A 16,210-nucleotide genomic window follows, 5' to 3' on the forward strand; every position below is an offset into this window, starting at 1 on the left:
CATTCCTCCTTGAAAACTGGCACAAGACAAGGATGCCTTCCCTCAAAACTCCTGTTCGACATAGAATTGGTACAGTCTCAGCAGAAAAGCTCTTTAAACTGAAAAGCAACTTCTGCAAAGTTTCAGGATACTAAATCAGTAGCATCCCTGTACATCAACAACATCCAAGCCAAAAGCCAAATCAAAAACATAATGCCATTCACAATTGCCACACACACACACACACACAAATATCTAGGAATACAGCTACCCAGGAATGTGAAAGACCTCTATGACAAGATGATCAAACACTGCTTAAAGAAGTGAGAGATGACATAAACAAATGAAAAACCATTTTATGCTCATGGATAGAAAAGATTAGCATCATTAAAATGTCAAAACTACCCAAAGAAATTTACTGACTTAATGCTATTCCTATCAAACTACCAAAAACATTGTTAACAGAACTAAAACTTAACTATTTTAAAATTTATATGGAACTAAAATGAGCCTGAATAGCCAAGGCAATTTTAAGCAAAAAGAACAAAGCTGGAGGTATTACATTAACCCTCTTCAAAGTACACTACAGGGCTACGATAACCAAAGCAGCATAATACTGATGCAAAAAGAGATGCATAGAAAAAATGCAACACAATAGAGAGGCCAGAAATAATGCCACACACCTCCAACTATCCGTTCTTTGACAAAGCTGACAAGAGGAATGAGGAAATAATTCCCTATTTAATAAATGGTGCTGGAACAAGCTGGGAGAGGTGGCTCACACCTGTAATTCCAGCACTTTGGGAGGCCAAGGTGGGTGTGGATCAGTTGAGGTAAGGAGTGCGATACCAGCCTGGCCAACGTGGTGAAACCCTGTCTCCACTAAAAATACAAAAATTGGCTGGGCAAGGTGGCACATGCCTATAATTCTAGCACTTTGGGAGCCCAAGGCAGGTAGATCACTTGAGATCAGGAGTTTCAGGCCAGCCTGGCCAATACTGCAAAACTTCATCTCTACTAAAAATACAAGAATCAGCAGGGCATGGTGGTGCATGTCTGTAGTTCCAGCTACTTAAGAGGCTGAGGCATGAGAAATGCTTCAACACATGAAGCAGAGGTTGCACTGAGCCAAGATATGCCACTGAACTCCAGCCTTGGTCACAGAGTGAGACCCTGTCTCAAAGGAAAAAAATAGTCACTAACAGATACTGGCAAGGTTCCAGAGAAAAGGGAATGCTTTTATACACTGTTGGTGCGAGTGTAAATTAGTTCAACCATTGTGAAAAGCAGTGTGGCGATTCTTCACACAACTAAAAACAGAATTACCATCGGACCCAGCAACCTCTTAACTGGGTATATATTCAAAGAAATATAAATTATTCTACCATAAAGTCACATGCACATGCATGTTCATTTCAGCACTCTTTACAATAACAAAGACATGGAATAAACCTAAATGCCTATCAGTGGTAGCCTAGATTGAAAAAAATATGGTATGGTCAGATGACAGAGCTCATTCTTGTAATCCCAGCACTTTGGGAGGCCAAGGCAGGTGGATTGCCTTAGCTCAAGAGTTCAAGACGAGTCTGGGCAGCATGGCAAAACCCCATCTCTACAAAAAATAAAAATAATTAGGCAGACAGGGTAGTGTGTGCCTGTAGTCCCAGTTACTTAATGGGCTGAGGTAGGAGGACCCCTTGAGCCTTGGAGGTTGAGGCTGAAGTGAGCCACGACTGTACTGCACTTCAGCCTGTGTGACAGAGTCAGACACTGTCTTAAAAAAAAATAAAGAAAAGATTTAATAGAAACAAAATATGGTACATAAGCAACATGGAAGACTATGTGGCCATAAAACAAACACCACCAAGATAAAGATCTCTGCAGCAACACGGATGGCGCTGGAGATCATTAGCCTTAGAAAACTCATGCAGAACACAAAACCAAATGCATGTTATCATTTGTAAGAGCTAAATAATAAGAACACATGGACACGAGGAATAGTCACGGGGCCTAGTTGAGAATGGAGGATGAAAGGACAAAGAGGATCAGAAAAAAATACCTCTTTGGTGCTATGCTTAGTACCTCAGTGACAAAATAATCTACACCAAACCCCCATGACACAATTTTACCCATATAACAACCCTGCACATGTACACGTGTAGAAAAAGAAAATCCATGGGTGGGGAAGAATGCAGTGTAAGTGGATTGTTTGTTCTACAGACAGTGGCCCAGGTGGCGCTGTACTCTGATTTATTTCTGGGTCCATGCAGGCAGAGAAGATTATGAACAGGTAGTCCAGGACCCTAGGCTGGTGGAGAAAACAGGTTGCTGCTGCAGATTCATTGTCTGGGGGTTGGGATATGCCAGGAGACTTGTGGACACTTTTGTGGCTTTTTGGCAAGAAATACTAGGATCCACAACGCTGTAGTGAAATTCCCAAGTGTGATGACTAGTCCTGGGAGGGGTGTGGACACGTCAATGTCTAGTGGGTATGTTTGTGAGTGGGTCAGAATCCTGTGGTGATAGCTGTGGAACAAGGGGGTCTGGCATCAGAGTTCCTTTCCTCTAAGTTTTCATCCTCTCTTACCCTAGAAGATCTGGAATCACACGACAATGAAAGGCTTTGTTCTCCTTTAGACAAGAACAGAGCCTCCCACTCCAAGACACCAAGAGTTCCATTCCAGGCCAGGTCTCCATGATATCTTTCTTCTACCACCAAAACTGCAGAGTTTGCTGAATACCAAGCAATTCTCTAGCACCAACTCAATGTCTAACATTCGAATTCTGACACCATGCAGAGTCAGCAAAGACCCTGATTCAGGGTTTAGTCTCATAACATTGCCCTCTTTGCAGTTGCCAGTCACAAACCCCATAGGCCCATCTATGTTTCTGGGCTACTGTTTAAAAACTGAGGACTCCTGCGACCCTCCTCAAGTTCAATAATTTGATGGAGCTACTCACAGAACTCAGCAAAACACTGCAGCTATGTTTACAGATTATAAAAGATACAACCCAGGAAAAATCAAATAGAAGAAATGTATAGAACAAAAAGAAGAGGTGGGGAAAGATGAAACATATAGATAACCCTGGTAAATAGCTGTGATTAATAAAATTTTTCATCCTCTGTGTTCTCCAGGAACAGTTTATGGAAAGAAACACTTTTCCATGATGAATTACACAGTGCTCTCTTTTCTTTTTTATCACATAGCCACAGACTATTGAACTAGAGCAACTCGATTTTGAATATGGCTGAGTAAAATAAGGCTGCAACCACTGGGCTACATTCCCAGATGGTTAGGCATTCTAAGTCACAAGATGAGACTGGAGGTCAGCACAAGATACAGGTCATAAAGAGCTGGCTGATAAAACAGTTTGCAGTAAAGAAGTGGGATAAAACCCACCAAAACCAAGATGGTGATGAGAGTGTCCTGTGGTCATCCTCACTGCTACACTCCCACCGGTGCCATGACGGTTTACAAATGCCATGGAAACATCAGGAAGTTACACCATAATGGTCTAAACAGGAGAGGCATAAATATTCCACTTCTTGTTCACCATAAAATTAAGAAATAACCATAAAAATGGGCAACCAGCCTATGGAGAAAGCCATTCTCTTATATCTCCACTTTCTTAATAAATGTACAGGCCAGGTGCAGTGGCTCACGCCTGTAATCTCAGCACTTTCGGAGGCCGAGATGGGTGGATCACCTGAGGTTGGGAGTTCGAGACCAGCCTGACCAACATGGAGAAACCCCATCTCTACTAAAAATATAAAATTAGCTGGGCGTGGTGGCGCATACCTGTAATCCCAGCTACTCGGGAGGCTGAGGCAGGAGAATTGCTTGAACCTGGGAGGCAGAGGTTGCATTGAGCCAAGATCGAGCCACTGTACTCTAGCCTGGGCAACAAGAGCAAAACTCTGTCTCAAAAATAAATAAATAAATTTGCTTTCTCTTTACGGACTCGCCCTGAATTCTTTCTTAAGATCCAGGAACCCTCTCTTGGGATATGGGTCAGGACTTCTTTCCGGTGACATTTTTCCGGCAACTACAAAGGGACTATATTGAAGAGACCTCTGACCCAAAGGAAAACCATCTGTGCACACTAATGGCTGACTCTGAGTGAGTAGGGTGCATACGCCTGGGTAAAGGATGGGATTGGGTTAGGGGCCCAACTTAGGGGAGGTACAGTCTCTCCTAAGACAGAGTGGGTTAAAGTCTCCTCTTAATAAAAGGCAAGGATGCTTGGCTGAACTTGGATTCGAGGCCCAACTTAGGAAGGTTATAGTCCTTCCTAAGATTTAGAAAGTTAGACACCTCTCTCAGTAAAGTCCCTGTCAGCTAAGAACTGGTTTGGTACTATGGGATGTTAATTGCTATTCTTTTTTGATTAAGCTGTCTTGTAGTCTTTGCTGGTAGCTATAGGTGACAGAATTAGGCATCTATAGGACCATGGAACATGGGGAGCTTTTTCCTCTCCAAAAGGAAAAACCTGAGAGCTGATGGGACTGCTGGTGGAAATAATCCTTTTGCTACTGAAAAGCAGCCACATGAACTTCTCATTGTCGCTGCAATTGGTGGGTCTTTCTCTGGCCTCCTTGAGCTCTTTGCCTTCCCTACCCTGCCACAGGCAATGCTTTTTTCTCTCCTTTCCCTTTATTATCTTTTCTATTACTCAGGATGACTGTCTTGCCCAGAGGCCACAAGTTCAAACTCCTGATTGGAGGTTGAATTACTGATAACAGGGCCCAACCCGGGGCAAGTTTAAGGCGTGCCAGTTTGATATTGATTGCTAAGTAGAGAGGCAATCAATATCAAAAAATATGTGTTTTGTCACACATATTTTGCTCTGGCCAAAATGAAAAAAGATAATTTTCCTTTGTGTTGTGGCTTGGCCCCCAGTGCTGTGGTACAGCCAGCCATATTGCTAGGGCCACTCAGGGAAAAGGAACCCAGAAGCTTGGCATGCTGGCAGAAGGGTACAAATTTCTTACCAATCAAAATTCTGGCCTCTCTCTATATATGCTAACTGACTGAATGAATGGCAAAAGTCACTGTTTATCTCCTCTGTAAAGTTTTAATTGGAAAATGCATTTGTGATACTAGTCAAGATATAACAAATCTGTTGTACTTTGTGCTATGTCTTTCTGTATTGTTCTGTCATTAAGAGGGGGTACCTCAGGATAGAATGCTGGCCTAGGACCTCGTAGGTTTAAGATGGCCCAGCAAGCTGGTCAGTCATGTCCTTGGAAGCTTGATGTTGTAACCATGTGACTGTACTTTCTCTTGGTCTCCACCATCACAATAGTGGCCCAGGTTCAGGGTTCAATTTCCAGCTTAGGGAATGAGTAATTTCTTGTTTGATATTTCAGTGACCTTTACCATTTGTAGATTCTCTTTCTCTCTAGGAACCCTCTTACGTTCTCCTTTCTCAGAATACCTGTGAGGTTGCTTTTGGTAAAGTTCAAAAGCCAGAGAGATATTGGCCGTTTGACCTGACTAAAGTCTGGTAATAAGAAATTTAAAAGAGCACTATGCTTAAAAGTCAGCCTTAATTAAAAGCAGATATTCAAGCTCTAACAGCCTGTTGGGGGAGGGGAGCATGGCAAGGTAGGATGGCTGAGGGGGTTGTGGGGACTGTTGGAACTGTTGAGCATCCTGATTATATTGTGGATTACACAAACCTGCAGATATGTTAGAATTCATAGAACTGTACGCCCCCCAAAAGTCCACTTTTTACTGCATGATAATTTTATTATGCAGTAAAATGTCAAAAAGATTGAATATCTTCCATTTTATTGTGTTTGACCTAACATTCCTTGGGAAAAACAGAGGAGGTATCACAGACCCTGTTTGGGAAACACCCTTTTCTCCTCATGAAACCCCAGGAATTGAAAGTGGATAGATATCTCTCAACATCTGAGTTTCTGTTCTGTTTTGCATTCATTATCTCATATTTTTTACTTTTGGGGTTATCAGAAATTATTTCACATATGAAAGAACTTTGGTATGTAATAACTGGGTAAGAAATATACTTTTGAGGATGGCTAATAACAGTTATGGGGAAATAGCTCTTCACGTTTGGATAATAGAAACATACCCTTGACCACATAAAAAATATAGGGATGTCCCCACACCCAACTGAGAAATAAGATTTCCATGGGAATGAACTGATTCTTTTTTGGATCCATGATCTGATTTTAAAACAGAACCCTCAGTTTTAGAGGATCTGTTTTGCCTTCCAGCTGTGTTTACTTTTTAGGCCGTAACAACTACATGTTTTCCTGGCCCTGGGATCCACTCTGAAGCTAGTAATTCAATTAAGAAACTGACAAACGAAAAACCTTACAACTACTGAATCTTTTGTCTGTATATTTCTGTGTTGTGTGTGTGAAACAAAAGAGCTCTGATTAATTGGTTTAAAAACAATAAGAACTTAAATATTTTGTCAGAAAAGTAAAAAGTGTAATGCCTTTTAGTACATGTGACAAGTAATCTTTTGGGAATTAAGCAGTTTTAAAGATTACTGGAAAAATGTCTTCAAAATATAATTTGGTCAAAATTATACAGGTCAGATACTAGGTTTACCAAATACTTTAAGGTCATAAACTGCTTCTTTAACTTTTAAAAATTGTTCAATTTTCCTATCTTGAAGCCATTAGATTCTAAATAAAGCCTGGGGACATATGGAATTAGTCATGCCCCCTAACTATACAAAGAAGGTTATAAAGAAAAAAGGTTATATGTTTTTTAAAAAAATCTTGTATAGCAAATTATTTTCCTAAAATAAAATGACTAGTTATTTAAAAAGACGGATGTTTAGGACAAATCAGAAAGTCCAAATGTATTGTAGATAGTCTGTATAAGAAATGAAAGCATTCATGAAAGGGATTTTATACAAGAAATGTTGTACAATTTAAAGGTGATTAGACCTTCTGAATACTTCATAAAATGCCACTAAGACTCTTACTGTACAACCTGCCAGCTTGACAGCTAGGTAAGGCCTGGGGCACATGGAATTAGCTACACCCTCTAACTATTAATACACTGGAAAGAGTCAGACCTTATCTACACTTGTGCCTGGGTCCTAGACTCCACACCTAGTACATAACTACAGTCCCTTACTTATCAAGGTTTTCACCACAGGTAAAAATTACTAAGAATTAACACTGTAACATGTGACTACTATAAAACAATTTTACATGCAAGGTATGCAAAGAAAATGAAATGTGTTTTTGATAAAAAGTTTATAAAAGAAATGTAGATTCTTTGTCTAGATTAAAAGGTTGTTTTAAATTAGATAGAATAAAACTGAAAGTTTTAACAAATTGTGGATAATTTTTGAACATTTAATTGTAAAAGAGATTCTGTGAGTGTATTGACTAAAGTTAAAGGGGTATTATCCAGTTTTAATATACATTGAACACTGAGATAAAAATGACAACGTTCTCTTAAAGCACTGATCAACTCTTTAACAACAAAAAATCTGTAAATAGTTATAAAAGTTTTATGAGAATACTACCTTATGGTCAAACATTAAAACTGGATACATTTGTCTAAAGATTCATTAAGGCCAGGTGCAGTGGCTCACATCTGTAATCCCAGCACTTTCAGAGGCTCAGGCGGGTGGATCACGAGGTCAGGAGTTCAAGACCAGCCTGGCCAAGATGGTGAAACCCCGTCTCTACTAAAAATACAAAAATTAGCCAGGCACGGTGGCAGGCACCTGTAATCCCAGCTACTCGGGAGGCTGAGGAAGGAGAATCACTTGAAAGTGGGTGGCAGAGGTCGCAGTGAGCCGAGATCAAGCCATTGGGTTTGACATCACTAATATTCACAAATATAATGGTGAAATTTGGATTATTTAGTATAAAAATCATACAGGAAACATTATCAAATGTGAAATCATGTTTTACTCTTTCTGGACTATATTTGTATAAATATGCTATTGGTATGTGTTTCAAAATTATAGGGCTGGGCAACATGGCTGATGTCTGTAATCCCAGCACTTTAGGATGCCAAGCTGGGCGGATCGCTTGAGGTCAAGAGTTCAAGACCAGCCTGGCCAACATGGTGAAACCCCCATGTCTACTAAAAATACAAAAATTACCAGGCATGGTAGCATGCACCTGTAGTCCCAGCTGCTCAGGAGGCTGAGGCAGGAGAATCACTGGAACCCAGGAGGCAGAGGTTGCAGTGAGCCAAGATCGCACCACTGCACTCCAGCCTGAGCAAAAGAGTGAGACTCCGTCTCAAAAAAAAAAAAAAAAAAAGGAAATTGCTATTATTCTAATATGACTAAGTATATGTTATTAATAATTACACTTTGGGAGGCTGAGGCTAGCGAGTCACCTGAGGTCAGGAGTTCAAGACCAGCCTGTCCAACATGGTGAAACCCCGTCTCTATTAAAAATACAAAACTTAGCCCTGCGTGATGGCAGGTGCCTGTAATCCTAGCTAGTTGGGAGGCTGAGGCGGGAGAATCACTTGAACCCAAGAGGCGGAGGTTGCAGTGAGCCAAGATTGCACCACTACACTCCAGCCTAGGGGACAGAGCAAGACTCCATCTAAAAATAAAAATAAAAATAATAATAATTACATTGTTACCTAAAATCATTGTATGCCACAGAGCTAACCAAATTTCCTTGTCAATCTTTTTTTACTGTAACTGCCCTAAGACTTTGCCATCCAGACAATCATCTTGTGTTGATCCTCTTCAAAAGATGATTTGTAGTCCACTATAAGACAATGATAGATGTTCTTAAATGCAAGTTTCTGATAACATTAGAAATTGTGACATTAGAATAGAGGAAGAACTTTCTTGTTTGTTTGTTTTTTTTTTTGAGATGGAGTCTCACTCTGTCGCCCAGGCTGGAGTGCAATGGTGCGATCTCGGCTCACTGGAAGTTCCACTTTGCAGTTTCATGCCCCTCTCCTTCCTCAGCCTCCCGAGTAGCTGGGACTACAGGTGCCTGCAACCATGCCCCACTATTTTTTTTTTTGTATTTTTAGTAGAGACAGGGTTTCACCATGTTAGCCAGGATAGTCTCGATCTCCTGACTTCGTGATCTGCCCGCTTCAGCCTCCCAAAGTGCTGGGATTATAGGGGTGAGCAACCGTGCCCGGCCTAAGGAAGAACTTTCAATACTAATGGAGAACTAAAATGGTCATGACTATCAAACAGAACAGGAATTAACTGAGTGGACTGAACTAATAGAAGACTGAAGTAATATTTTTTGACTTTGCCTAAAACATCACTGATCCTTTGTTTTGTTTTTCAGAGTCAAAAAAACTATTCTTTTGAACTATTCACACCTTTTAACAATTGAGTAAAGTATACACCTGTGAAAAAAATTTGGAAAATATTTGTGAGTATTCTGAACTTAAAACAATTTAGTTATTTATATAAGTGCAATAAGAAACTGTTTTCTTTTACAACAGGACACAATTAGAGAAACTTGTTATTTTACCAAGGCTTTTGACTAGAATGACATACTTTGCTTTAATGAACTAAACTTGACTTGTAGAACCAATAAAGCTCCATGGGAAAACTGGTATTATACCTTGTCTACACAGCCCCTGTACAGGGTTCCTGGCTAGCGGTAAATAAAAAAGTTTCTTATCTGAGATTCCTTTTATGAAACAAGGTTCCATCAAAGCCAATTTAAAAGGCCTATGTGAAAAATAATTATTCTTGCTACACTTTATAGAAATAATCGGGCCAAGTATAAGACTAAAACTTTTTTTTTTATGTTCACACTTCACATTGTCTTATGTTTATTTGCAGTTATTTTTGAACTTGAAGATGGCATATCTTCCAGCCATAGCAGTTCACTTCTTCATGTTAATTTGGTGGCTAACACAACAGGTAATATCCACCACCCACTCCCAACCTGCATCCTGCTGATCTTGCTTTGCTCACATCTTGGAGACAACAGAGTTCACAGAGTTGAGTCTGTGGCTAGAGCCGGTCAGAAAGCACAAATCTGAAAGATATTTTTAAAATAGCACCAGTAGGCCAAGCACAGTGGCTCACCAGCACTTGGGAGGCCAAGGCAGGCAGATCACTTGAGGTTAAGAGTTAGTGAAAATACAGAATCAGCTGGGCATGGTGGTGTGCACTTGTAATCTCAGCTACTCAGGAGGCTGAGGCAGGAGAATCACTTGAACTTGGGAGGCAGAGGTTGCAGTAACCCAAGATCATGCCACTGCACTCCAGCCTGGGGAACAAAGCAAGACTATGCCTCAAAAAAAGAAAAAAAAATAGCACTACTAAACAAAACAGTCACAAAGCTTAGCTTTCTCTTTCTACTACTAACAGTGTCATAAGATGGATTATGTAAAAATCTGGATTACTGTTTGAATTATGAAGACATTACAATCAGCCACCAACTTCCTATCAGCTTGGTTCCAACAAATGCCCAGTTCATGAAAAGCTTTCTTAAGTTTCCTTGGAAGAATTTTGCTTATTTTGCTTTACTGTTGTAGAATATATTGCCATTCTACTCCTTGTGTAGAAATGCAGAATAAACTTACTGGGTGTTTTCTTAAAGTGAACCCTTATTAATCTTCCAGATATCACCTATTGTTGGAACTGGGAGTTAGGAATGGCCCTCATCAAACTGATGCTTTCTGATTGAGCTCCTCTCTACCTCAAATACAAAAGACGCTAATAGGCAAGAATATCATCACCTCTATTCAGCATGAAGTAGTAACAGAAGATTGATCTTGGTCCCACTACAACCCTTAGGATTAAGGGTTTCCTTGTTTAAAAAAATAATAATAATAATAATAGAGGGGGAAAATGTCAGAGGCATATTGAACCAAAGCAAATCCATTTTGAATAGGGCCTGGGTAAAACAGGGCTGAGATCTACTGGCCTGCATTCCCAGATAGTTAACCATTCTAAGTCACAGGATGAGACAGGAGATCAGCACAAAATACAGGCCATAAAGACCTGGCTGATAAAACAACTTGCAGTAAAGAAGTGAGATAAAACCCTCCAAAACCAAGATGGTGATGAGTGTGACCTCTGGTCATCCTCACTGCTACACTCCCATCAGTGCTATGAGAGTTTACATATGCCATGGAAACATCAGGAAGTTACCCTTTAGGGTCTAAAATGGGGAGGCATAAATACTCCACCCCTTGTTTAGCAAATAATCAAGAAATAACCATAAAAATGGGCAACCAGCAGTCCTTGGGGCTGCTCTGCCTGTAGAGTAAACCATTCTTTTATTTCTTATTAATAAACTTACTTTCACTTTATGGACTCACCTTGATTCTTGAGTGAAATCCAAGGACCCTCTCTTGGGGTTTGGATTGGGACCCTTTTCGGTAAAATCTCTGCACATATTTTTTCTTTTTCTCATGAAAAAAAAAAATGGGCTAAGGCTGGGCGTGGTGGCTCATGCCTGTAATCCCAGCACTTTGGGAGACCGAGGTGGGCAGATCACAAGGAGATTGAGACCATCCTGGCTAACATGGTGAAACCCCGTCTCTACTAAAAACACAAAAATTAGCTGGGCATGGTGGCACGCACCTGTATTCCCAGCTACTTGGGAGGCTGAGGCAAAGGAATCGCTTGAACCTGGGAGGCAGAGGTTGCAGTGAGCCGAGATTGCACCACTGCACTTCAGCCTGGTGACAGAGTGAGACTCCATCCCGGGGGGAAAAAAATCAGCTAAATTTGTCTTCAGTGGTCTAAATAAAATTTTACGTGGGCTCCTGAACTTTGAGCTACCCTCAATCTGAGCTAACTTACAACTTCATTCTGTGCCCCTCCTAAGAACATGCTGACTTCAGGGTAAAACATTCTCTAATCTAAACTCTAACCTTTTCAATCTCCAACTGCCATTCCCCTTCCCACCTTCTCTCTAATCTTTTTTGCTCCACTGTATGAAAGAAAGCCCTTGTCTGCCTGAACTTGGCAATTCTTCAAGTTTTTATAGTTGGTATTCCTCCTGTTCCAATACTTTTTTGGAATTCAAATTTTTTAAATAAATTGAACTTGGTTATACATTACAAAGTCTAGAAACTGCCTTAAAACAATAACAACTTCATCATCAGCAAGACCCTCCCAATCCCCTTTTATGTTAACCTTAACTGCATCTGCCTGTGAGCCCCCAGCTTTCCAGGACTCTCTAGCTTCTCTCAGCAGATAGGCGTCTTCCATGGCTGCAGTGAGAAGGCTGGGACATCTGCAGGAGAGACTCCCCAGAAAAAACTAACAACGCCGTTATTAAATTTCTTCTGCAGGCTCAATATTAGCCTTAGCTCTGAGTCACTGGGACCAAGCTCTAATTTCCATGTTAAAAGTTATTCACTTGGTTGTTGAAATTAAGTGTCTGAAAAATCCAGCAAAATTATTCAGTGTTCATATAAGGGAAGGAAATTTTAAGGTGCTTACATTTTATACCTCAATAAGAAAAGCAAAAGTATCAGGCCGGGCATGGTGGCTCATGCTTGTAATCCCAGCACTTCGGGAGGCCAAGGCGGGCGGATCGCGAGGTTAGGAGTTTGAGACCAGCCTGACCAACACAGTGAAACCCTGCCTCTACTAAAAGTACAAAAATTAGCCGGGCATAGTGGTGCGCCTCTAATCCCAGCTACTCAGGAGGCTGAGGCAGGAGAATCACTTGAACCCGGGAGGCGGAGGTTGCAGTGAGCCAAGATGGTGCCATTGCCCTCCAGCCCGGGTGACAGAACCAGACTCTGTGTGGGGAAAAAAAAAAAAAAAAAAAAGCAAAAGTATCTATTTCTTTCAGACAATAAATGTATTACTTTATTAATTCCATTTAAAATTATTTTGTAAACAATGAGTCATATGGGAGCACTTCTAGACAGTACCGAGTTTCATCTCATAAAATTTAGCATAAAACTCAAAAATCAATGTAACAGGATCTGAACACAGATATTCACTGTCACAAATTTACCCTGAAAAAAAAGAAACTGATGTTTTAATGAATCTATGTAACTCACCGATTATCCACCACATTTTCTTGTGGAAATGTATTCATTTTCTACAGCTAAAATTGAGAGATTTTGCCTGGGAGTAGCATTCTAAAAGCTAAGCCTTGAAATTCTGTTTGAAATCACCCCGCCATAAAAAAAACACACCTGAGAAAATTCCTAACTCACTCTGGGAAAAACGGTAAATGAGAATTTTTAACAAATTTTTGACAAATGAAATACATGATCAGACATTTTTTTCTGAAACCCCCCTCTTTTATGACCTTTGTAAATATTTTTCTACCTTTCAAGCCCTACTAATATAATGCAATTTACAGCTAAAAAACTGAGGTCAAAATAAGTGACAAATATCTTCAAGGTGACAAACCCAGGTAGTGGCAGTGTTGATTAAATAATAGATGTGTCTGACTCATGTTTCAAGTCAGGTCATTCAATCACTGGAGAGATTCTTCCACCCACTCCTGCTCACTTATGTGCTCAAGAACCACCCACTCAGAAGACACTGCATTATGCCCCAGTGACTGCCCCAGGTGCATTTTACTTTGCAAGCTCTTACACCATCTCACTGGGGTCAGTTCTGTTGTTGTTTGTCTTTTGGAATACTTTTTGGTATCAAAATTTTCACTTTTTTTCCCAATATTTTTCTTTATATTTATTTCACTATTTTTCTGCCCCCCTTAGATGATCCAGGGAGCAGAAATTATTTTTGTGTTTCCCCTCAATACCAGCATCTGATTGGCTGACCAGCAACGTGTCTCCAAGAAATGAAAGCTGGGTTGGGTGAAGACAATTTTAATGTCTCAAGGGGTTACCTTTTCAAAATAAGACTGCACCAGAAGACTCCTCTCAGCCCCAGGGCATCCACTTGCTCCCTTGAGAGGACACATTCCATACCTCGGGTCATCCTACGGGAGAAAATAAACCAGAAGCTGACATTCACTAGGCACTTTAGCTGACAGAACCATGGCAGATATCTCGGTTTATCCACAGATAGTACTGAAACCCAGGACCAGGAAAAAACTAAAGGGTGGCTGAGGACACATCACCCCATAGATTTTTCCAAACCAAAACCTTGACCCAAAAACATTCTGATAAATCTCTGTGCCTAGAGAAGGTAAAAGGAAAAGAGACACAGAGATTTTCTACAATACAGTGTCAGAGGATTAGTCTTTGTTTCCTTTTCGTGGGAAATATTTACAAGGGGATAACACATCTTCTTAAAAGCGCCATTTAATGCTTTGTCAAAAACAATTAATTAAAATATGGTATAAACAAGTACACTAAAGGACAAATAGGTGATAATGTGAATTAGGAAGGAAAAGTTGACATTTGGGAACGCCAGAAGAAATTGGAAATTTAGTATCTTACTGCAAGCCAGAGTGAGGCTGGAGAAATGGGGGACGGGGGTTAGACTTAACAACCTGCTTGGGACACAGGTGAAAAATGCAGCAGAAAATCAGTTCCCCGTGGAGTGTGAAAATAATTAAGAGACAGGCAATTCCACTGAGGTGTCTCTAGTCCCTGGGTTCCTACTTAAAAAAAAAAAAAAAATCTAACTCAGGTGCATTTTTTTTTTTAAATTACTACATTCAGAGAAAATGTAGGCTTAAACAACTATAAACTGTTAATTAACCTCTGATTACACAACCAGGAAATCTTCACCTGTATTGTACAAATCAAGAAACTACGTTACTGTAACTAACCAATTACTAAATTTAGTTTTCTTCATCATACATTTTATAAATGACTTTCCTTCAAGCCTCTCCCATAGACAACAAACTACAAACCATAGCTGGATACTCTATGATTCTGAATCACTGTTTGATTAAATTCTTTAGGCCAGGCGCGGTGGCTCACGCCTGTAATCCCAGCACTTTAGGAGGCCAAGGCGGGCGGATCACGAGGTCAGGAGTTCAAGACCAGCCTGGCCAACGAGGTGAAACCCCGTCCCTACTAAAAATACAAAAAAATTAGGCCGGCCCAGTGACAGGCGCCTGTAATCCCAGTTACTCGAGAGGCTGAGCCAGGAGAATCTCCAGAACCCGGGAGGCGGAGGTTGCAGTGAGGGGAGATCGCGCCACTAAACCCTAGCCTGGGCGACAGAGCGACTCCGTCTCAAACAAACAAACAAAAAAATCGTTAATATTTGTGCAGTGACTCCCATACATTTTTAATAGGAGAAAAGAGGAACTGGGAAAGCCACGGACCAAAGATCTTCCCATTCATGAACCCGCACCCCGAGTCAGGATTTTCCCCTGACGACCCTCCCGTGGTCCCTGCACAATCTGAGAGAGACGCGGCGCTGCGGGTGCAGAGCTGCCAAGACAGGGCTCCAGGCCAGGGCACAGTCACTACGCAGAGAAGAGAAAGGACGCCTGGGGTCCTGGCTGTCAGCGCAGCCGCCATCTTATGGCTGAAGGGGACGGAGGCCGAGCTGGGCAAGGCGCAGATTGTGAACCTGACTGCGGAGAGGCCTGAGTCCCGCCACAGCTACTTCCCACCAGTTCCAACCAGCCCTTTCGCCGTCTCTCGGGATGTCGGACCGGGCACTCTCACCATTTCTAGGCTTCTAGGGGGTCCTGGTGTCTTAGCTGTGGATCTCCCAATATCTGCAGGTCACAGGGCCACAGAGGCTGGGCCCCTAGGAGCAGAAGACACAGAGAAGTGAGGGCAAAACCTGGAGCTCCGGCTACAGCGAGAGACAAAGACCCCGCCAAACCCGGAAGCCGTCCAGTCCGCTCCAGCTGCATGCCTGATTGGACGGTTTCCAGCCCAGCGTCCCTGGTTGGATAATGCTTAAATCCCCGCCCTGTCAGGCTTTGAGTGACAGAAGATGTGATCAGATGCGGGTTCAATGAAGAAAGAGTGACAGCCTAGACTGCCCCCTCTTCTGACAGGGCTTCCTCCCTCAGCTGAGCCAGGCCCATCCCAGAGAGTATTTGCCTTTAAATTTGTGTATAAGGTCATATGCATAAATAAATAATACATTATATAGCTATACACAAGTGAAAAGAATATAACAATTATTTTAAAATTTCAGCTTTTATGACCTTCCTGGCTTCTGGCCCTTTGAGCAGGCAGCCTGAGATTTTAGAAAAGAGAAAATCATCTAAAATGAATGTAAGCCACATGTGGATTTGAAATTTTCTAGTAGCCAAACTTTAAAAAGAAACAAGTTGAACTGATTGTTAACAATGTAATTCACCCATTATATTCAAAATATTATCATTTTAATGTGTGAGGAATATGTAATTATTGAT

The 16,210-nt window shown here is 41.2% G+C and overlaps 1 protein-coding gene across 1 annotated transcript in view; it reads right to left on the bottom strand.

The window, feature by feature from the left end:
• Positions 1-15,708, bottom strand: part of LOC455894 (zinc finger protein 100) — a 47,576-nt gene extending 31,868 nt beyond the window's left edge. Inside the window, 2 exon segments of the mRNA XM_054672864.2 lie at positions 13,763-13,855; positions 15,507-15,708. Coding sequence (XP_054528839.1) covers positions 13,763-13,855; positions 15,507-15,509 — 96 coding nt within the window. The 5' untranslated portion in view covers positions 15,510-15,708.
• Between the last annotated feature and the right edge of the window lie 502 nt (positions 15,709-16,210).

The sequence above is a fragment of the Pan troglodytes genome, chromosome 20 (assembly GCF_028858775.2).
Source record: "Pan troglodytes isolate AG18354 chromosome 20, NHGRI_mPanTro3-v2.0_pri, whole genome shotgun sequence".
In the NCBI taxonomy this organism is placed as follows: domain Eukaryota; kingdom Metazoa; phylum Chordata; class Mammalia; order Primates; family Hominidae; genus Pan; species Pan troglodytes.